This window comes from Mercurialis annua, linkage group LG2 (assembly GCF_937616625.2).
Source record: "Mercurialis annua linkage group LG2, ddMerAnnu1.2, whole genome shotgun sequence".
In the NCBI taxonomy this organism is placed as follows: Eukaryota; Viridiplantae; Streptophyta; class Magnoliopsida; order Malpighiales; family Euphorbiaceae; genus Mercurialis; species Mercurialis annua.
In genome coordinates this window covers 9,012,032-9,034,688 of record NC_065571.1, presented here as the reverse complement: position 1 = coordinate 9,034,688, position 22,657 = coordinate 9,012,032, and the positions used below count along the sequence as shown (strand labels likewise).

At 32.0% G+C, this 22,657-nt stretch overlaps 4 protein-coding genes across 4 annotated transcripts; 1 reads left to right on the top strand and 3 right to left on the bottom strand.

Moving 5' to 3' along the window:
• Positions 1-32: 32 nt before the first annotated feature.
• On the bottom strand, positions 33-795 carry LOC126669957 (protein translation factor SUI1 homolog 2-like). The gene is made up of 2 exons (XM_050363607.2): positions 601-795; positions 33-531 (listed from the first exon to the last, which is right to left on the bottom strand). Exon 2 carries the CDS (start codon positions 520-522, stop codon positions 184-186), a length of 339 nt encoding a protein of 112 aa, XP_050219564.1. The 5' UTR covers positions 523-531; positions 601-795; the 3' UTR covers positions 33-183.
• Positions 796-11,809: 11,014 nt separating this feature from the next.
• On the bottom strand, positions 11,810-12,370 carry LOC126666843 (protein translation factor SUI1 homolog 2-like). The gene has a single exon (XM_050359724.2). The coding sequence runs from the start codon at positions 12,297-12,299 to the stop codon at positions 11,970-11,972; it is 330 nt and encodes a 109-aa protein (XP_050215681.1). The 5' UTR covers positions 12,300-12,370; the 3' UTR covers positions 11,810-11,969.
• A 771-nt stretch (positions 12,371-13,141) lies between these two features.
• LOC126670678 (AUGMIN subunit 4) lies at positions 13,142-17,533 on the bottom strand. Its single transcript, XM_050364485.2, has 13 exons — positions 17,290-17,533; positions 17,125-17,172; positions 16,867-17,010; positions 16,173-16,502; positions 15,974-16,070; positions 15,011-15,056; positions 14,788-14,881; positions 14,572-14,643; positions 14,392-14,450; positions 14,163-14,231; positions 14,020-14,071; positions 13,591-13,668; positions 13,142-13,513 (listed from the first exon to the last, which is right to left on the bottom strand). The coding sequence occupies exons 1-13, from the start codon at positions 17,419-17,421 to the stop codon at positions 13,436-13,438; spliced, it is 1,299 nt and encodes a 432-aa protein (XP_050220442.1). The 5' UTR covers positions 17,422-17,533; the 3' UTR covers positions 13,142-13,435.
• A 631-nt stretch (positions 17,534-18,164) lies between these two features.
• LOC126670785 (uncharacterized) lies at positions 18,165-21,229 on the top strand. The gene is made up of 6 exons (XM_050364611.2): positions 18,165-18,400; positions 18,482-18,609; positions 18,712-18,881; positions 19,313-19,390; positions 19,856-20,000; positions 20,635-21,229. The coding sequence occupies exons 1-6, from the start codon at positions 18,280-18,282 to the stop codon at positions 21,043-21,045; spliced, it is 1,053 nt and encodes a 350-aa protein (XP_050220568.1). The 5' UTR covers positions 18,165-18,279; the 3' UTR covers positions 21,046-21,229.
• Positions 21,230-22,657: the final 1,428 nt, after the last annotated feature.

Below are 22,657 nucleotides of genomic sequence, written 5' to 3'. Positions count from 1 at the left end.
AAAAATAGATTATGACACGATTAAAGTTTAGAATAAAATACTCATCGCATCGAAATGTAAGATTCGATCTCCATTGTTAGAGAAAAACAGAAACTTCAGTAGCTCAAAGTACATTAAAAGGAAAACCAACTAAAACTAAGCAGTGTTAATGAATGCGGACTTGGGATAAATTCCTGAAAGAATTCAGGAACCATGAACCTTGATATTTTCCCTATGAACTAGATTCTTAACAGAGACAAGAAAAGTATGAACATTCTTGCGCTGATCACCGGAGAGCTGGATTATGAGACCGAGTTCCTTATCCTTAATAACATCCCCCCTGCAACGGAATTCCTTCTTCAGATCCCTGAGAATCTTTGAGTAGCTATATTCTTTAGGTAATCCTTGAATTTTAGTCAGCGTCGTCATGTTACTTCTCTCGTATATTCGGATATGCACATAGCTCGTAGATGCTGCAGACGAATCCTTCGACTCAGCGGATGGATCAAAAGCCTCGGAGATATTAAGTTTTAAATCAACCATGGAAGATCACTGGATGAACCAAAAGAAACAGATAATTAGTATACTGTTAACCCTAATTTTAATGATGAAGAGACTTACGTAATCGGGAAGGGAAGGAACGAGTAAAGAGACAATTAAAATCAAAAAATTGGAGTGAGATTTTGTTGTGGTGCAATCAATTGAGAAGGAATTGAGGGAGATGTGTGCTTATATATAGGTTTTGTAAATATCCGTTGGTTACCGTAAAAACGAAAACTATTAGATATCCTTTACTTAGTTGAATTTGGTTTATGATCGGTTATTTAATTTTTTTATTTAAAAAAGTTAAGTAATATTACTAAATTATTAAATTGCCTTATAATATAATTTTTATTTTTATATACCTCAAGAATATAAATTTTTATTAATTAATTTTTTAGACTAACATAAAACTCATAAAAATGAGAGATAGGCCACAAACCGATAGGGGAATGAGCCCAGATGGCCCATTTATATTAAGGTTTATCTTTATTATCTGTACTATATATAAAAGCACAGATGAAAGGAAAGGATAGACACATTTACGTTAATGCCTTTACTATTATTTTAATTAATATTTAATATAATTAGTCAACTAAATTATCTGCAATTGATATAGTAGACTAGCTGAGTTAAACTACTTCTAATAAAATTTGAATTTAAATCAACTTCTTCAATTCTTTAGGAGGCTATCATTGGAGTCCTTGCAAAGAAGTTTCTCTTAACTTTCAAAAATTATAGTAGTCATCACAACCTTATTCTTCTACATGTGCATATAATAATTTGGTAAATTGGTTGGGGACGTTGAAGTTACAGGTGAAAACTCGAGAAAAATACTTGATAAATAAAAATAAATATCAATTTTTTTTTTTGGCTGAGCATAAAGCTAGATTAGATTTTTAAACTTTGAAGTTCTAAAAGTATTATTTATATGCGACTTTGTATTTTTTAAGTGTGATCTTAATTTTCAATTTCTCTTTCAAATTATATATCCTTAATATTAATTTAGTTATTATTTAATAAAATTATTAACCTAAATTACTACTTAGTTAAACTACTCATAATCTATAACAAATATAAAAGTGTATTTGCGGGAAACACTTCTATTCACGGACAAAAATACCTTTTACATATTTTATCCAAGTCGATATTCCTAATAATGACATATAAGAATATTTGTGTTTAACAAATAGAAAGGTGACATTCCTAATTCATAAAGAAAACATATTAAAAAATAGTTATCGCAGTAGCTACCATTATGTATTAAATTCCTAATCCTAAAAGGAATTGTTTAACAACTATCATTATGTGTTAAATTCCTAATCCTAAAAGAATATGACGAGTTTCATTAATATTAAATAATCATATTATAATATTTGTATTAAAGTTTTGATATTTTTGATATTTATTAGTTATTTATTATGAAAATTAATATAAATTTTCTTCAATCATATTATCATTTTTTAATAACAACAATATCAAAAATTAAATCTATTGCTTAATTCTAAATTTTTAACATTTTAATAAAAAAATTAAAATTTTATAAAATAATTAAAAAAATACAAGTCTAATAAAGTTTAAATAATAACATATTATTAAAAAAAATATACAATTATAATATTAAATAACGGGTCATATAGATATCGTTAACGTGCGTAGCACGTGGCAAAAAAACTATTATGATTAAAATAGAATAATGATGACATACGAACTCTTTAGCCGCTATAAATAGTAGTATTTGATAATATATAATTGTTTCTCATTATAATATCAGTTTTTTTTAATTATATAATATTTAAAATATACAAACGTATAAAGAATTAATTTGAGTACTACATTCATAATTTGTTTATTTTTATTATAACCATGGAAGATCATAATTGAATTAATACAGATAAAAAAAATAGGTCAAATTACGAATCATGTGCAAAATTCGTAAAGCAAAACTAGTTTGAATAAAAAAATTAATCTCAATTAGAAAAGATTTGTCGAATTGAAATTTGATTAGAATAGGTTTCCTTATTATGCAGGGTTTGTCTCTATAAAAGCTTAGTTATTTTTATCAATAAAGACACATTTACCAAACAAATACTAAAATTGTTAGGTTCAATGTCAAAAAAAAAATCACGAGTTTTACGCATTTTTTCATTTTAATCACGCACTTTAAATTTTCTCATTTTCATATACGAATTACCAATTTTTCTCAAATTCATGCATGGTACTGAGGTGATTAGTGTAAAATAACTTCCACCTCAGCAAATTACACCAATAGAGCCATGACATCTCAGCACCGTGCATAAATTTGATAAAAAGTGGTAGTTCGTGTATGAAAATGCGAAAATTTAAACTGCGTGATTAAATCAAAAAATATGTAAAATTGGTAAATTTTTATGACATTAGTCCAAATTATATAAAATTTATCATTTAGGACTCAAATCTATCTATATCTATATCTATATCTATACTATATATAAAAGCACGGATGGGGGGGGACAGGCAAATTTACTGAATAATCCTTTTCAGTTTACTACTAAATAAAGGTTTTATAGTCATTAACTAATTAGTTATTTAATTAATCACTATTGTAATTAAAGTCCTAATTAGAATAGGTAGCTAAATTATCTCCAATTTAGTTTTTAATATGTAAAATATAACTAAATTATCTCCAAATTAGTAGTAATACCTATCTTTTAGTTTGATTGAACTACAAAATTAAAATACTGTATTTGATTAATACATTATAATTTAAATTTCTATCTTATTATTTTTAAAGATATTATTAATAAAATTAAATTAATTATTTATTATGGTTATTATAAAACCAAAAGAAGAATAAATTCAGTATGGAAAAAAATTTAATAAATATATTATATTTACTTTTATAAAAATTCTTAACTAATTTAATATTAATTATAAATAAAAAATTAATATAATTATAATAAATTTACTAATATATTCATTGACGAGTTACGTTACGAGCCACGTGCATAGCACGTAATGCGAAACTAGTTATTATAAAATTTTAATGCAATTAATTTTATTTACATATTTATATAGTGATACTTCAATTAATTTAATTTTAATTTTTTGAAACTAACACTATTTTATTTCGTATTATTATAAATAATACTCCCTCTGTCCCGTTTAAGAAGTCTCATATTCCATTTTGGGATGTTCCATTTAAAAAGTCTCATTACTATTTTTGGAATGATTTTTCATTGAATATCCTATTTTACCCTTGTTTTAGTTATCTTAAAAGAATTATATGAAAAATTTCATTATCATTAATAGGGGCAAAACATGAAAAAACATGAAAAGACACAGATAATTAATGTTTTTTTAATCTGTGTATAAAATCAAATGGGACTTCTAAAGTGGGACAGAGGGAGTATAATTTGTAAATGGACTAGGCGGGTTAGATAGGTTGACGAATTAACCCGTGACACGACCCATTTATTGAGGAAATTACACTCTATGTCTCATGTTTTATAAAAGTATACATTAGTGACTCAAGAAAAATAATTGTGCAGAAATCTCTCAATTGGATTTTAAACTTTTCATGTATACCTCATTCTATTTTTATTCCTATTATACCATGTCTCTAATAAATAAAACATATCATTCTCTGTAAGAAAAAAATACAACGTTGGAGGAGCAGCAATGGGCCGCCGCCGCTGGAAGAAGAAGATGACGGACGCAATCCATGGCCTCAGCTCCGATGACCGCCGTTTATGCTCCGACACCACCATTAGTGCAGATCTGGATGATTTGAAATCACATTTCGCTTCAACGTCCACCCGTTCCGTTAGCTTTTTAATGTTGGTCGTTGCCGATTGTATTTTGTCTAAAAACGTTGTTCCCCCTTGATTCATCTCTTTCTTCTCAATTTTTTTTTAGTGTCACTATGATGTGTGAGTATGTTTGTCCAGAGAGAAAAGGCAAATAAAGAAGATGATAATATTAAATCATTTATTTTTTAAATTCATGTTTGTTGGTGATGGGTGGAAGATGTAAAAATCTGGTGGTGATTATGATGTCCTTTCTTGTAACTACTGGATTCCGTGGCGTGGATGGCTTGCATCGCTTACCGGAGAATTTCAGTGTGATACCTTCTATCTGTACATCATTAGAATTGAAAATTGATAAGAAGTCCATGCCAGTATCTTGATTTACTAAAAATGGTCAGCATAAAGCATGTATGAGAATCATTAATATTGGACCTATTTGATTCGCAGATCCATTGTTCACCCAGAATTAATAGTAGAGGAAAGTAGTAGAATCATTTTGTCCTGGAATTACATAATGTATAAGGTTTTGTAATGAATTAAAGAAAGTAGAATTTCGATAGGAAAATAGATTTTTGTACAAGCTAAATAGAAGCAGCTTGTGAATAGATGTAGTAGTTGAAGACAATTAATGATATCAGCAGATTTTATTTTATTGTTTGAGGTTCTCTTTCATCTGACCAACTCGACTGGCCGGTTCAATCGGTTTGTCCGAGAATCGAAGTCTATTCTATTCGGTTCTTCCCTAACACTTTAAGTAAGTTGTTGAAGTTGATTTAAATGAATATCGATTTTCAATGAGAGACGGGTTTTAGAGATTTAGGTGCTAGACATCACTAACATATAATTGCATAGTAAAAATCTAAAGTTGACAATAAATTTATTTATATTTTATAAAAACATGTGATAAACTAATAAATATATATTTAAAATCTAAAGTTGACAATAAGTGGATTTCTAGTTATTTAATCACACGATAAACTTATAATATCTATTTAAAATATAAATTTGACAACAAGCTTGGTAATAAAAAACAAATAATAAATTGATAAATATTTATGTAACCATAAATTCACTTTAGTTTCGATAAAAAACAACCCTAAATAAACACTAAGTCAACTTCTTGATTATTAAATATTTAAAATTAATTAATAATATTTTTACCTTTTTTTTATACTTTAAGTGAAAAATTAATTTTAAACTAACTTTAAAAATGAGTTTTTTTATTAAAGATAAACTAAATATCAACCGGAAATCAACTAAATTTCTACGAAATGTCAACAAAATATCAAAAAATTGACTTTTCATTATCTTCTGCAACACATTTCAAAACCACTATTACCATATTTTTCCTCCTTAATATTGACAAACGTCGATTTCGACTGTTTTAACGAGTTCGCTTTATGTTGAAGCTCTTACTTTATAATTTTACTAAATTTTAAAGATCAACCGAATGTCAACTGAATATCAATAATATAATTTAGTTAACTAAATTTTTTAATAAGGGTTTGGTTAAAAATTTCTCGAAACTACTTTTCTTATGTAATTTCGCTAAATTTATAAAAATAAACTAAATGTAATAGAAAATTAACCATAAATCAACCAAATATAAAAAAAATGACTTTTCACTTGTCTTTTCGCGACACATTTCAAAACTAGCCATTTTTTCCTTAAATGTTGACAAGTATCGACTTTTTTGACGAGTTCGCTTTATGTTGAAGCTCTTACTTTATAATTTTATTAAATTTTAAAGATCAACCAAATGTCAACTGAAGATCAACCAAATATAAACTAAAGATCAACCGAATATCAACCAAAAATCAACTGAATGTCAACTGAATATCAATTATATAATTTAGTTCACTAAATTTTTTGATAAGGGTTTGATTAAGAATTTATCGTAATTACTTTTGTTTTATAATTTTGATAAATTTAAAAAGATAAGCTAAATGCCAACCGGACATTAACTATAAATCAACCCAAAATCAAACAAATGCCAAAAAAAAGATTTTTCATTTGTCTTTCGCGATACATTTCAAAACTAATTATTTTCCCTTTCCTTAATGTTGACAAATAGCGACTGTCTTTTAGGAATTTGCTTTATGTTGAAGCTTTTATTTTTTTAATTTTACCAAATTTTAAAGATCAACCAAAAATCAACAAAAAATCAACCAGATATCAACCAAAAATCAATTGAATATTAACTGAATATCAATAATATCATTTAGTTAACTAACATTTCCTATAAGGAGTTGCTTAATAATTTCTCGTTATTTAGATACTAATTTTACTGCTTAGCAATTTAAATTTGGATAGAAAAAGAAAATAACCGAAGAAAAAAAAACCACCCAAAACTGTTATAAAGGTCAAAAGGTAAATAATTTGTGAATAAAGTCCAACCTTCTTTGGACTCTTCAAGACATACAACAGATAGAGAAGTCATTACTGGCCATTTGCAAATGAACACTATTGACCCTAACCTTAATTTGCTGGATAGTTATTGATATGCAGTAACACCAATGAAAATGTGATTGCATGAGGAGAAGGTATGAAGGGGGTTTCTCATACCCCATTATAATTATGCCATGAAGCTCCCCTTAATTCTCTGTTTCAATGGTTAAGGCATGATTTATTGAGGATTTCTCATAATATAAGTATTGTTCTTAAGCTTGTTGTCACGACCCAAATTATTAAGCCGCGACCGGCGCTAGGGCACGGGAGTGGTAGCTCCGGAACCCGTAGAAAGCCTAAAATCAATATAAATTTTTCGCGATTAAAACATATTATTATATATAATACGTTTTCAGAAATCTTTCTTTAAGTAATATAATTCAAATATCAAAATATCATATTCCTTTCCTCAAAACGTTCGCAGCACAATTCTTAGAAACCAGGGTCTTACCGAGCGATATCTACTATCCAGCACCGCCCTGTTTCTAGTCATAATCATAACCAATTCCTCTCAAGGCAATTGGTACAAAATTCAAACGGATAAAACGTCATCTTTATAAACAACTTATTTATAAAATTATATCAGAGTTTACTTTTCAAATACCGTTTAAAATTGAATCATAAACCTTATACTGACACCTACTAACTACTGCAGCTCTATAAAAGCTCATACTTTGTGTAAGCCAAAAGGCTGTCGACACAAAGGAGATGGTCTGTCTGATCCGACTCCGGTCACCTGAAAGGAAACACTGTGAGGGGGTCAGTATTTTGGGAAATACTGAGTGAGCTTGCAAGTTACTAACGGTATTAGTATAAAAATATAACATCGCATCTCAAGAAGACAATAATATAAAACATATAAACAGGTATTTGATCCGTACGAAACTAATATCCTAGCATGCGACACATCTCACGAATAATCATATATCATTCAACCCAATCGTAAATATCAATTGCGAGTCCAACTCGCTGGTGGCCCAGCCACTAGATACGGGGAACTTCCAGACTACACCGTAGCCGAGTTCACTCTCATATCGAAATCATATACCCAATCGTAAATTTCATAATCATCATCAGCTCCCAGATGTGTCAAATCATTTCTCAAATGCAAACACACTAGACTGACTCAATACTGGTGATCACACAGCCTATTGACACCCAATAGGTAGCTAGTTTCTTCGAATCGTATACTAGTTCTCGTATATAGAAATTAAATAAACGTATAACATTTCAATTAATTATATATAATGTGATGCGTGTAAACAGTATATGTATTTATATAAAATAATTTTAATATATAATACACGAAAGTAAAGTGCAACTCACAGTGACCGCTATCCAAATATGCAATATTATAATCCCGCAAGCGTAAGCTCCATGCGTTGTCCGATCGCGTAGCCACTCAAGCTATACGGCTTGGTAGCTTGCCGGTACGTCAGTTATTTAGTCAAGTTACCTGTACGTTTAATCCATAAACGTAGGCTTAGTACTAAACTCCTAAGTTATAAACTTAAGTTAACACGATCGTATTCCAAATACGACTATTAACTTAGATCGTGTTCTGATACTTACTCGAGATATTTGTTATATCTCTTGTTAATCGATTTCCAATCATATGTTTCTTATACCTCGATATCCTAATCGAACATGTCATGTTCGATATCCAAATTTCACGTTTTCGGGGTTTATGTTTCCTTTTCAATGTCCGACGTACTTGAAATCGGAAAATTAGGTCAAAACGGGACGGAAATGCTCCAACTGTTGGTTGTCTCTGTGCGCGCGCACAACCTAGTGTGCACCCGCACACTTTTGTGTGCGCCCGCACACTTTTATGTGCGATCTTTCGCACCGTCCCGGAATCCATTTCCGGGCATCCCGACGTGTTCCGACATTCCAGAAACACAAATAACAACCTATCTCACAAAACCCGTAATTCCGTTTTCGCCCAAAACATTAAAACGACCTCAAAACGTCGAATTCAACATTAACACGCTAATTCCTCTAAAACAGCCAACTAAAATTCAAATTCCGCACCAATTATCGATCTCTTACCTTGATTCAAAGATTAGGATGGATAGAGCCTTCGATTTTGAAGAGATAGACGCGAAAATCGCTTGAAACGGACTCCGAACGGCGAAACCGTGAAGTAACGACAGGTAGGATCGATGAATTGTGCGTATCCTCTGAATCCTTCTTCCTTCTGATTCATATCTTCTCATATATATAACATGGATAATGTACTCTTTTAATCCTTCATTTCTTTAACTTAAACCAATTCTCTTTCAAACTTTCTAATTTAACCAAATGGTTAAATTATCTTTTTAACTCAATTACTCACGTATTATTTATATCCATATAAATAATACTTAGCCCAAAATTATTATTTTCCGCCAATAATCTTTTAATTACAATTCTCGAGACTTAATTGGTTAATTAACGTTTTGGTCCTTGAACTTTCAAAAATTACAATTTAGCCCAAAACGCATCCGCGTCCAAATTTTAAAAGGTCTCCGATTGACCCGAAACTTTTACCACATATACTATAAATATTTCGCGGACCCTGGCGAAATAATTTTCACTTCGGAATTTATATGGCTAAATTACCATTTTAGTCCTTGTACTTTATTTTGCGACTTTCTTAACATTTTTCTTTTCAATTCCAATTATGTCTTTAGAATTGAAATATATTATTAAATTCCTCGCATATAATCCTTTCCAAAACCGACCTACTAAAACTTATTTATCGGAAAACTTTCCGATTTGGCCACTCTGACAAATCCAGACTGGACAAGTGGTCCAATTAGATAATTTAATATTTTGGGGTATTACACTTGTCAAAGGCAATTGCCACCTTCCCTTGTAAAAACAAAAATGAAAAGACAAACTAAATTCACTTTTTCTGAACGCGATTCTTCATTTCTTTTATTAAAAAATGCAATTCTTCATTTACTCACTCAAACAATGAATAGTCTCCTCCTCTCCTTCACCCTCTTCATTTTTCTATCCATCAATTCACATCTCTCAAGTAAACTCCATCGATCAATCTTTAATCATTAATCTCTAATTTTTAATTTAATCACTAATTTCTCATTAACTTACAGTTGTTAATTCGATTTCTTTCAAATTCATCAACAAATGTCGTTACACCGTCTAGCTTGGCATCCTCTCCGACACTACCTCCTCACTGTCTCCTACCACCGCCTTCACTCTCAAACCCGGAAAATCAAGATCTGTTTCCATTCCACCGTCTTGGTCACTGTTCTCGAGATCCTTACGGTAAATTCTCTTGTCTTACTGTCGATTGCGACACCGATAAGCTCGAGTGGCGGAAGCGCCGCTATTCCACCGGCGACTTTAGCTGAGTTTACTGTTAATAACGCCGAAGGTTTGGATTTCTACGATGTTAGGTAAGTCGGCGGTTAGAATCTCCAGATGCTTGTGATTTTGAAGAAGCTACTGATGAAAGATGTTGTGTTAACGGATGTTTGATGACCTGAAGGAAAGAAGAAGGTGATGTGAAGATTTGGCTGCATGTTTGGGAAGAAGGGGGGTATACTTGTCTTATTTAAATATTAAATTAGCTTATTTTAGGTTTTGAGGTATTTATGAAAACTATTTTTTTTTGTGAGAGATTACTGCATTTATTTATTAGCTGATGTATTTATAAAAAGAAAGGGGTTATTTGGGTGATTTGTGTGCTTAGCCCCCATTTATTTCGTGTCATAAACGGGTTAACACGTTTTTAACACGAACCCGCTAAATCTCAACCCGGATTTCATCAAATTTACGTGTTAGACGAATTGTACTATCGTGTCTTGACCCATTTTGACTAGGGATGGCAATGGGGCGGGGTGGGGACGGGGAAGCCATCCCCATCCCCATCCCCGCGTCTATGGGGAATCCCCATCCCCGTCCCCATTTAATTAATGGGGATAAAATCATCCCCGTCCCCATCCCCATGGATTCCCCATCCCCATGGGGATCCCCGTTCCCCGTACAATTAAATATAATTTATAAATAATTTTATTATTTTCATAAAATATTTGGAAAAAAAATTTATTATAGAAAATACTATTACTTTTTAGGCCTAATCACTGAAAACCCCCTCACCTTTAGACTTTTTTTCAATTCCACCCCGACGTTGAAAAATCATCAATTTTACCCACTTTTGAATTTTCCGTTTTCAATTGTACCCCAATTTTTTAATTTTTGTTAATTTTTTTACTTAAATGATGAAATCATTCAATTAACTAAGTCTAAAGATGAAATTAAATTCTTTTTTCTTCAAAAAAGTACAAATAAGTCCTTTATTATTAAAAACTAACTAAAAACCATAATCAAATTAACACTATTTTAAATTCTTAATTAATTTAACTAAATTTAAATAAATTTTAAAAACATACAATTAATATATGCTAGACATGGAGGATGTTTTTAAATTTTTTTTCAAGTAAAAAAGACGTTAATTTAATATTTCAGGGTACAATTGAAACACAAAAATGCAAAATAGGGTAAAATTGACAAATTTTCAACGTCAGGGTATAATTGAAAAGGGGCTAAAAGGTCGGGGTTTTTTTAAGACATTAGGCCTACTTTTTATAATATTATATATTTATAACTAAATAGAAACTAATAAAAAAAATTATGTTAAATTATTTAAAATTATAAATAACATACTAAAACTTATAATATAATATAAATATACATAAATATAAATCGGATCCCCATGGGGACGGGGATGGGGATCCCCATGGGGTGGGGACTATACTCCCCGTCCCCTCCCCATCTCCGTGGTTGGGGAATGATTTTCCCCCTTCCCCGTACCCATGGGGGTAATTGGTGGGGATTCCCCGCCTCATTAGGGGCGGGTCCCCACGGGGAACGGGGAATCCCCTCCCCATTGCCATCCCTAATTTTGACCCCCTTAATATTAGGTCGTTGGTAAATTAAAAAAGAATTACTAAAAATATGTTTATTGATTATCTTATTATGTAGGAACGTAAATAAAATGGATAGTTCAATCCAAATCTTAGAACAAATCACAAAACCAATCATTACATCAAACCAAGAACACCCCATCTTCATTATTAAATATAAAACTTGAAAAATACATCCAATAACTATAATTTTGCATCAAAATCAAACCAGCCAAACTCAAACTTACAACTCCTATACCCAATAATAATAGATCATCAACACCAGAAGATCACTCAATCAAAAACCATGAATCTTGATAAGATCCTTCCTGACAAGATTAGCACCCACAAGAAAACTCTGAACGTTCTTGCGCTGATCTCCCTGCAGCTGAATCACCTTGCCAAGTTCTTTATCCTGCACAACATTTCCATTGCAGCAAAATTCTTTCTTGAGAGACTTCAGAATTTTCTCCAAGCTGTATTCTCTAGACAAGCCTTGAACTGTCGTCAGGTTTTTCTTTCCATTCCTTTGGTAGATACGGATATGCACATAATCTTTAGCGCCGGAATCTTTGGCCTCGGAGAACGGATCGAAAGTCGTCGGAACCTGAATTTCTAGCTCAACCATGTACTTGATTCACAAAGATCACGAACTGTGTAAAACAATCGGAGAAATAAAGGGGAACTTAGAAAATATGAGAATGAGTTATGAAGAAGCGAGGAGGGGTATTTATAGGGGGGTTTTGTAGAGGAGTGGGGGGGCGGTATTTACTTGTGAAGGAAGGTACTAAACTGTGGTTGAGTTAAGATAACCAGGGGTTGGGTCAAGGATTGGAGGGTGGGGATTGAAGAAGAGGACAGATGGAGGGTTGGGATCATTGATGACGTGGAATTTTTGGGTGGTTGATGCGTTTAGTTGACGCTTTGGGGGACCCAGGCTGGATAGAGAGGAATCCAGAAACAAAACAACAATGAATTGGGTCCGTTCGACTTTTGAAGAGTTGCTTTAGGATCCAATTCTCTTTGTCCTGCTATACTAGCTTCGAGATCAATGCACTAGTAGGATTGTGCAAACTGATTTTTGTTTGGTTGAAAAATAAATTGTTTTTTTTACAGAAAATAAAAATTAAATTTGATTAAATTATTTATTTTTTATTTTTTAATGAAAAATACAAAAATTTAAAATCGGAAATCAAATTTAGACCTAATAATAATACTATTCATTTTAAGTATTTGAATATAAAATTTTTAATATTATTGTTTAAAAACTATTTTATATATTATTATTTATGGAATGATTGATTTTTATGTTTTTTTAATTTTTTTTAAAATTGATAATTTAACACAATTCAGTTTTTTAATTTATTTCTCAATAGTTGTCCTCAGGTATAGACAAATGATCATACTTAAAAAAAGATTCAATGAAGTTTTCTATCGAATCATAATTGAGAATTGGAACTAGAAATATAATTTTAAACTCAAGTCAGAGTTTTGAATTTTAGATTAAAATTGCGATGATTTTTAAACTCTACTCCATTAGTGTTCATCAGCTTAACAATTGTGCTGAAAATGGGGCCTGGCACACATTAAACTACAATCCCTACCACAACATTGCTAATAGCTATACAAAATATCCAGCAGGCTCCTAGCCTCCTTGTTCATACTCACCAAAAAAAAAATTACTTTACAAATATGACAGAAAATTCAAAGGATGACAAAAACAAATCATTGACATTATACAAGATTTTAGGATGCGCATCCAAATCATGAGCTTGGATGATCCGGCAACCGTTTCAGGTCCATTTCAACTTGATGGATAGTCCATTGCATATTTTCCAATTTCTGTGGGATGATAATAATATTAGAGCTACCAAAAGAATTGACAAATCATAAACATCTGTTCCATGCTGATTGTATACCTTTACAATGTCATGATATTGTCTTGCAATTGAGTCGAAATGAGGATCTACTCCTTGATATTCCCGGAGGCGTGTAACCTAGCAACGACATAATTAGATCATCAAAACCAGGAGCAGAACTAACATGTATAACTATGAACTAGAAGTCTATAACTATAAATGTAACATTAATGTGATCCTCAAAGTTTGAGCTATGTTGTATGGAAATTTCTCTAGTATTAGGTTTCTACATTTCATTACCGTTTTCATAAAAAGCTTTTGAAATTCTTAAACTCTATATTTAGAACAATATTCTTGCAAAAAATATTGTTTCGTTATTTTCCGCTTTAGTTTTTCCTATTTCCGCGTTTCCATTTCCATGGTTAGCAATAATGAAGGGAATCTCTAGCAAGATCACAATAAACACTAATCACTAGGAAAGAAACAAACCGCTTTACTGTATGCATTAGAAGCTTCTTCCGTTGCCTCTACAAGGTATTTTCTGTAACAGAAAAACAAGATTGTTTTAAAGGCCAATGCAACCTCTAAACTGAGTACACAACTTAAAAAAAAAAAAATCCATGATCAAGCACCTTATTTTATGAAGGGCTGGTATGGACTCCTCGGTGTAAGTTTCGAGGAGTAGAACATGCTCTAGAACCCTGTATAATCAATTACACTTGTATCAAAGAGTAAACCGGTGGCTTCTCATCACAGCAGTTACTTAATGAGCATGTGCGTTTCTGTCTTCTTCATTTCATTGCAGTAAAAGGATAAAAAAAGGAGTATAAATATAAATAAATAGCAAGCAGCACAACGAACCTTAGTTTTGCACTCATAGTCTCACATCTTTTGCACAACCAAGTTTTTTGTAGGTTATCCTATAAACATTTGGACAAAAAGTTTAACTGTCCATTCATGTAGTAAGGAGAAAAGAATTTATTATCAAACCAAATTCAAAAGATTTGCTCAGTTTCCACAATTGCAAAATAAAATGCTTACATATTTATGCTGATGTTGTAACTTCAGATCTTTTACAAGCTTAATGAGAACTGCCAGTATCTGCTCTAAGACCTTCTCAAGAAACAAGAAAAATCACCTTACAGGTCAATAGGAGGGCTATGATATAATACCACAGAAGAATATATGTAATTTGAAGTTTGGAAACCAAAAAAGAGATGAACATATTATACAGATATAACACATTTCTCAACTTACATTGTAGTATTCTGCAAACTTTCTATCTGCAGAGTAGAGATCCTCCCGCAGTGCAGCTTCTTCCCTTTCAATTTCCTCAATTATTAATTTAACCCTGATAACGCAAAAGATAGGGAGAGCAAAACATATCATAACACAATCTCCTGTTTGGAGCAATTTTGATATGCATCTCACGTCGAGAAAAAGTGCATTGAGAAGACTAACAAGAAAGAATAGTTCAAACCTTTCCGGAAGTCGTGCAGTTGAATTTTGGCCAGCAGAAGAAGAATCTGCAGCAGCAAAACATGGATGAATCTATCCTTTTAATTATAGACACACAAACTACATTCACTTGATCAGCAAATAAAATTCATACATTATGCAAAACACAACTACATTTTTATGTAAGCATCATCCTCTACCGTTTCTAACACAAATGCAACCAAAACAATTGATCACCTAGAATTTCAAGTATTGTCATACTCTAAATTGATATGCCTAGCTCTAGAAGTTGATACATAGATCAAGCTGAAACATGAAATTCCACAGTATGTACTCGAGCCACTTATCTCCCAATACACCAAAAAGAACTACTTATAACCATGGATTTAAATTGTGGTAACAACTGCATAAGACGGAAATGTATAACTCTAACTTACATAACGGTTAACCAAGGTGCAATTTAAAAAAAATGTAAAGCATGTGGAATTAATAGTTTTTAAAGGAGTTAAATGAAATTAAACTATACAAATATCTAATAAAAAGAATTGTAAAATATATAATTCTATAATTCTATATATATATATATATATATATATATAATTCATTATTGTATAGTATAATAAAATAGAATTATCATGTTAATAATAAAATAAGATATGCTCATGAAAGAAATACAAGACAATAAAATATTAACGGTTTCAATAATGGCTGTTACCTTTAGATAACAGCCCTAACCGCCATTACCAGTGCAAAAAATAATAACAGATAGATAACGGTAAAAACGGTAACAAAAAGTTTAAAATCCTTTAAATAGCGGCTTTATGTAACCTAACAGCCTCTATTTAAAACAATGCTTATCACATATACAATGAGGCAAAAGCATTCGTTTACAAGAAAGCATGCAACCACGAGATCAATATAGGGAAAAAAGAATTTATGAGAGAGCAGAGAAATAGAGGAAATGGGAGCAAGTCAAAAGGCTTACCAAAATCATCAATAAAAGCATCAGCTAACTTATCGCATTTATCCTTCAAGCGTGCCTCAATTTCATGTGAAAGTGACATCTGATATTCTGCCATGTCCTACAATTGCAGATAGATTATAAGTTGATGTAAAATGCAAAGCTCATATGTTTTTTCTCTGCAGCAATTATATCAACAGTTCACACGTTATAAGTAGCTTACCATCACTAATGGCATTTGCTGAAGCTGAGTTTGCCATAAATAGGCAGGTGTTATACCAAGGAAGCGATTAGGAACACCACCAACTCCAGGTTCTGCCAAATCAGCAGCACCAAGAGTAGTACTGTTTGCAGAGCTGTTTGTATAATTTATTGAATTAGAGCTTGAGCTGATTGTAGCGCTGGTACTTGTACTATCAAGGGAGCTTCGTGACATTATACTCCATTTTTCTATTTCCTCCTCGTGGATTTCACCATCCTTTGATATAAGAGGAAGCCTCAATTTCTGAGCCGCTTCTGCTACAACTAACCGATGTTCTAGAGTTTCGTAAACCTAAATTTAGAAGACAGGCAACAAAATTCCTCTAAGCAAAAATGCAATTAAAATCCAATACCATCCTTTTGCCAAATCTATATAATACCAATGTGCTTGCTTAAAGAAACTTATATGCAACGCATAACTATATTCAATAGTTATCTTTTTCAACGGAAAGGTGGCATCTTTAGATGCCTATCTACAGTCATACTTGCAATAATAGAACCTTATCTAACATCAACTATATTTCCAGAGGGAAACATAAACAAAGTATAGTATACTTTTTATATAAACCAAGAGTGCAAAAAGTGACGACTGTCATAATCTACTGACTACTATATATAAAATATATATCAGCAATCATCAATATAAATAACAATACCTGAGGAGAGTTCTTCAAGCTAAGTTGGGGATACAATCCTTGAGTATCACGAATGCCCCCACTCCCACCCCCGCCGCCAAGATTACCCACTGAGACAGCTTGTTGATACTCTTCCACCATAGAAATTGCTTCGCAGTAAGTTGCCTACATTTAATTTAACCATTTCCTTATTTAAAAAATAAATAAAAAAATTAACAATAGCACTCAATTAAAATTCACAATTGATAAACCAAAACCCTAATTTAGGTCAAAAATTACCATTGCTTCTAAATAACGCAGCCTTTCTCTACACATTTCCTCTCTAGCCTGAAACCAAAAACATTACCACAATACAAAACAATTATACCAAAGTTTCAATAGTCTGTTTCAATTTTCTCGGGAACCAAGCAGAAAACTAAATGTGAGAGTTGTATAGAGTTGTACAAGTTGAAGGTCGTGGTAAGCAGATTTGGAAATGAGAGATCCATCAGGTGCTAAGCAGTGCCGTTCTAGCTGATCGATCACCTGAATCACATCGGCAGGTAATTTTTGGCTTCCTTGTAGTCCTTTCACCATTTTCCGACGTCGTATTCTTAGCGGTTTTGTTTGCAGATCGTTATCTGTATTACCGGAGAGGTTAATTTTTTTTGAAAAACTTCAGTCTGATGTTTGCCGGCTTTGTTTTCATGCCTGATTTAAAAAGGCAAATTATCAATTCACCCCTTCAATTTGTCAAGAAATATTAAAAAAGTTATTTAGAAAAAGAGTAAAAAACCTACAACTTTACATTTTGGATCATTTGAACCCCTGAGTTGTAATTTGAAAAAAATGCATGTTTAGAAAAAATAAGTTTTTAGCCAAGTTCACAATCGCACACACATTGCAAATATCTCATAGAAATTCCATCAAACACTTCATCTACATTCTAAACAAATTGTATGGAGGCAAACGGCATAAATGAAGGACAATCATTTAGAGGACGAGTTAATTGATCATTTTTTATGGATCTATTTCTTTTCTTTTTTGAAATTTTTGGTACACTATTTTTTTATCTTCTAAATGAAGAAAGAAATGGGTGTCGATTTTTTCTTCACATGCAACAAGAGATCAGCTCAATTGAATATTTAAAAGAAAAAAATGTCTATATAAGCGAAAATAATATAACCGCAAAATGAAAATTTGTTTGTTTTATATATTTTTTTATAACTTGAGCTCCTTGTTGGAATAATGAAACTATAGGGATCTAAATTGAAATGCCAACCCAACTTGAGGGTCCAGCTTGTACCTTTGGCCATACTCCGCATGGGAACAAGATTTTGTATGGCGGCTTGTTCCTCTGGTTCTTTCTTCTACCTCTAAAAATTTGATATAAATCATTTTTCTATCATAGACATTGAGAAGACGATTCAAATCACATCAATTTCAAGCACTTTAATGGAAAAATACAAATCAGCACAAGAGGAAATATCAACTTCATTTAACAAACTCAATTTAAATTCCAATTCCAATTCTATCTCCAAATCTTCTCATCTTACTTCTACCTTCTATTCTTCAAGTAATTGTTATCACCCTTTTCTGTTTTAATCATTAAAGTTTAAATCTTCAATTCCAAATTTTGATTTGTTGGGTTTGACAGGACTGAGTTGCAAGAGGATAAAGCCACCGAGTTTAGTGAGTTTATGTCTCGGAGTTGTTGGGAGACATTTGGAGGATATCATCGGAGAGTTGGATGAGATTGCTGTCGGATTTCCGACCCATATTAAGGTATCTCAGTTCTAATGAATTCAGGGTTTTTTTATTATAATTTGTTAGAATTAGGGTTTTTGTAATGAATTTGGGATTTAAACAGTCTAAGTTTAATGGCAGATGGCAATTGCAGCAATTTCCAGGAGGAGAAAATTGCTGAATGATGATGTTATTATAGCTTTAGCTGATACTTCCTGGGAAATTCTTGATCTTTCTGGCTCAGATGTTACTGATTCTGGTTTGATGAAATTGGCCGAAATCTGCAAGTTTATTCGAGCTGTCGATATAAGGTTTGTGAATTTTAATTTCAGCTATGAAGTTATTAAGGAATAAGGTGCTCGTCTTTCTATTGCATGTCTGCAAATTGCAATAATGCAACTGATAAGGGCTTATTTAAGACTGATTGTATTGAAAAAGTATATGCAAATATAATAACATCAAGTGTTCTTTTCTCAAATTACATCAACTGCCAGTGATCTAGCAGACGCTATTATACTCATACAAGAAAAATACTAAATTGCTTGCTGGTACTTGTACTTTGTAATGAAAAGAAAGAATTAGCTGTCACTGAAGACCGGTAGATTAAAGTAATGCTGGGTTTCTTTGATTTATAATCTATACAATTTACTTTCTTCGCCTTTTTGACAATGTTGGACCTGCATAAAAGTATAGTTTATGTTTTTTTTTTCTTGAGCAACACTTGTTCTATTCTTTTATGCAGTCGGTGCTACAATATTACTGCAACTGGCATGTCTGAACTTCTTCAGCGTTGCAAGTCATTGCAGACATTGAGATGCGGGTACACTTCTAACACACAACATTTTCTCTGAACTCTGAAGCATGTTTCTTTTAACATTTTCATCATCACAAAGCTCTTGAATTGGGATTGTAGTTTTACGTCATGCTAATATTCGTGTCTTGTATGTTCTTAATGAAACATGCGACTTCCAATTTTTTGCATTTCCCTTTATTCAAGTTGAAAATATGCCATTTAAGAACTTTCAAATTTGATATATTTGTCCCTTCAATTTTTTGATATACCTAGTTAGAGTGAATGACATTTCACTCATATATGCTTTCAATTTCCCAAGTTTATTATACAGGAAAACATTTGAATTTTCCATCCAGATTGTGATTACAGTCATATTATTGTTTTTGAAAATTATCCGTGACAAAAATTGAAAATAATCTGCGTTCCAGTTATTTGAGGTTTTGACTAGGGTATAAACTTAATAACAGGCTTGAACCAAAGTTAATGTTGCAGAGGGTGCCCAAGGAGTGATTACACTGCACGCAACTCCTTGTATATGTTGAAACCAAATCTGAATGATATGGAGGGAGATTCGTGGGAGGAGCTTGATACTGCTGAAATTTGTCATGGTGCAGAATCCCTGCGTTGGCTTGTGTGGGTATGAATTTCTGTTTATATATATTAATCTCTTGAATCTTCCGTATCCGTATAATTCGGTCTTTCTTGTTAACATCAACTGAAGTGTGCGCCTAGAGATAGCTTATACATCTTCAGATTTATTTGGAGAAGTTCTGTCACGAAAATGTGGTGCCAGATAAAAGTTTTAATTTGGAGTAGCAATCAAACTAGTTGTAAGTTGCAACATATTTTGAATTAACTACAAAAAAAAATAGTAACAATTGATGTTCAAATGCGAAGGGCAATGTGTCTGAAATGTCATTACTATCCATGTCCTCATGCATATAAAGCATTTCATGTTGTTACAATTAGTTTTGGTTATCTGTAATCACTGTTCTGGGATATGATTTTTCAACTTCAGTGTGTAGTTCAGTGCCCAAATTGTGCGGAACTTGAATTTCGAGTGCATGCCCAAGTTTATGTTTTCGTGTTATATATGCTGCAAATAATTTTATGAAAGAAGCCTATTTTAATGCCTACAATACAATGATGATTTTGTTGTTTTGCATGGATTATCATTTTTTCTAGGAATTTATCTTTTTACATTAGGAGTCGTAACTAGAAATCACTAATCACTTGATTGACGTTAGTGTTTCCTTTTTTCCCTTTTTCAGCCTAAGATTGATAAACATTCATCGGAGATGTTGGCTACCGAGTGCCCACGTATAATAGTAAATCCGAAGCCATCTCCCTTTGGTTTTAGAGGAATAGAGGTTCCTATAGAAGCATTACCCGACATGGCACTCGATGATCCCATTGTCAAGGATCTTGATTCTAAAACATGGGCGACGTCTGGATTTACACCAAAGCCTGCGGCTGCTCCTTCTCTTTCAAGCCCAACAGAGTTGTCTGTTGCAGAAAAATTCCGACTTGCATTTGTGGAAAGAGACACACGCTTAGCACCAAAACGAGCAAAGAATGCGAGGCAACGTCAGCGACGTGCCGAGAAGGAATGGATAACGATGGACACAAAAGCCAAGGCATTAGATTTGGCATCACGAGCAAGCAAGTCGCTTAGGAACTAGAATTTGGGATATTCCCAGCTGTTCGCCTGGTTGTGTACTGTTTTGGTAGTGCCCCGTTGATTGTAAATTATGATTCTGTAAAGTTCTCTGTTTTGATTGAAAGAGAAATGCACTGGAATCAAATTCCAGGTTACAAACTGTATTCATTGGAAGTTATAAAAAGATAATCTGGAACTTGATCAAATTGAGAGCCACATGATTAGGAGTGAGCAAAGGATTTGGTTGAGTTCGATTAAAAATTTCAATTAGTTCATTAGTTTGGACGGTTAGATTAACTTTTATGTTTTTGATTCGGTTGTGGTTAAAAAATTTAAAATTTGTTTAATAAAATAAAAAAGACATTTATATTTTCATCGGTTTAACTGATTAAATTAAATTAACTAGCTAATTCAGTCGGTTAATTTTTTGTTTTGTATTTTTAGGATGTTTATTAATTTGATTAAATTAATTTTGGTTAAAATTATTAATTTAATGGATTTGGTTAAAAAAATAAAGTAATTTAATTCTGTTTTAGTCAAATGAGTTTGTTTTTTATTTTGCACACACCTACATGTGATAAAAGTTGTTTAATTTGAGTAATTTACATAGCTGATTCTCGGCTATTGTCTCTCTTTTGAACTGTTCCTAAATTTAACACATTATTCAGTTGTTTTTAATTTTTTGTCGACTAACTTGGTTGTTTTTGCCATTGCTTCTGCATTATTTTTGTCAGTTTTAATGACGTGACACTCGAGTCCTATATGGACGTTTACAATTTTAGTTTCTATTATACATCACCATGTGTATTTTAAGCGTCTAATAGTATTTTTCATTGTTTTATTATTTAAAAAAAATATGACCATAACACATAGTGTAAGTAGATGTTTTAGCTATTATAAAATCAAAATTAAGAGGTACGTTATTTAAGCTATTTACTTGATATATTAAGTTTAGCAAATTGTGGATTTGAACATTCATCTCTGTAATATGTGATTCCAGCTACTTAATATGTTGAGAAATTTTTGCAGTTAGCGGTTACTGCTGATTAAAATATGTGTTGGGAGTAGAATTATGATATTCAGATAGATATCAGTTGTGTTGGATTACAAGATTAGATAGAGTACAGGAGGAGTTATAGTTCTATACTACTCAAAATAGCTATCTAACCATGTAATTACATATAAGAAATATTATCCTTATCACCCTCCCGCAAGTTGAGCGTGAATTGAAACAATAGTCAACTTGTCTCGAAAATATCTAAAATGATTGCTTGGCAGCGGCTTATCGAGGACATCCGCAATTTGTTCGTTTGAGCTAATAAACTGAACTTCAATTTGCATCGTAGAAACTTGCGCCTTATGTAATGGAAATCAATTTTCAAATGCTTAGAGCGAGAGTGAAAAAATGCAAAAAAGCTCAATTGATAAACATCAAACGAGATTATACCGACTCTCCCTGGGCCAGCCTTATTACAAAAGCCTAAGTCTCCTAAAAGAAACAAAACAAGAAATGACAAAAGCAAAGAGACATATTACAAAAGTCTCAGGACTCCTACAAGAACTAACAACAAACTAGGGGAAAGAACTTCAGCAGGCATACTACAAAAGCTTCAGACCTAGTCAGAACTCATGCC

Bases quoted from the DNA above. Each gene is read 5' to 3' on its own strand.
- LOC126670785 (XM_050364611.2), top strand. From the start codon at position 18,280: ATGGAAAAATACAAATCAGCACAAGAGGAAATATCAACTTCATTTAAC. The intron at 18,401-18,481 runs GTAATTGTTATC...TGGGTTTGACAG, and splicing joins TTCTACCTTCTATTCTTCAA to GACTGAGTTGCAAGAGGATA. The intron at 19,391-19,855 runs GTACACTTCTAA...TTAATGTTGCAG, and splicing joins TTGCAGACATTGAGATGCGG to AGGGTGCCCAAGGAGTGATT.
- LOC126670678 (XM_050364485.2), bottom strand. From the start codon at position 17,421: ATGGTGAAAGGACTACAAGGAAGCCAAAAATTACCTGCCGATGTGATT. The intron at 13,669-14,019 runs GTTTGTTTCTTT...TGTCGTTGCTAG, and splicing joins CTAATGCATACAGTAAAGCG to GTTACACGCCTCCGGGAATA. The intron at 13,514-13,590 runs GTATACAATCAG...ATCATCCCACAG, and splicing joins AATATCATGACATTGTAAAG to AAATTGGAAAATATGCAATG.
- LOC126669957 (XM_050363607.2), bottom strand. From the start codon at position 522: ATGGTTGATTTAAAACTTAATATCTCCGAGGCTTTTGATCCATCCGCT.
- LOC126666843 (XM_050359724.2), bottom strand. From the start codon at position 12,299: ATGGTTGAGCTAGAAATTCAGGTTCCGACGACTTTCGATCCGTTCTCC.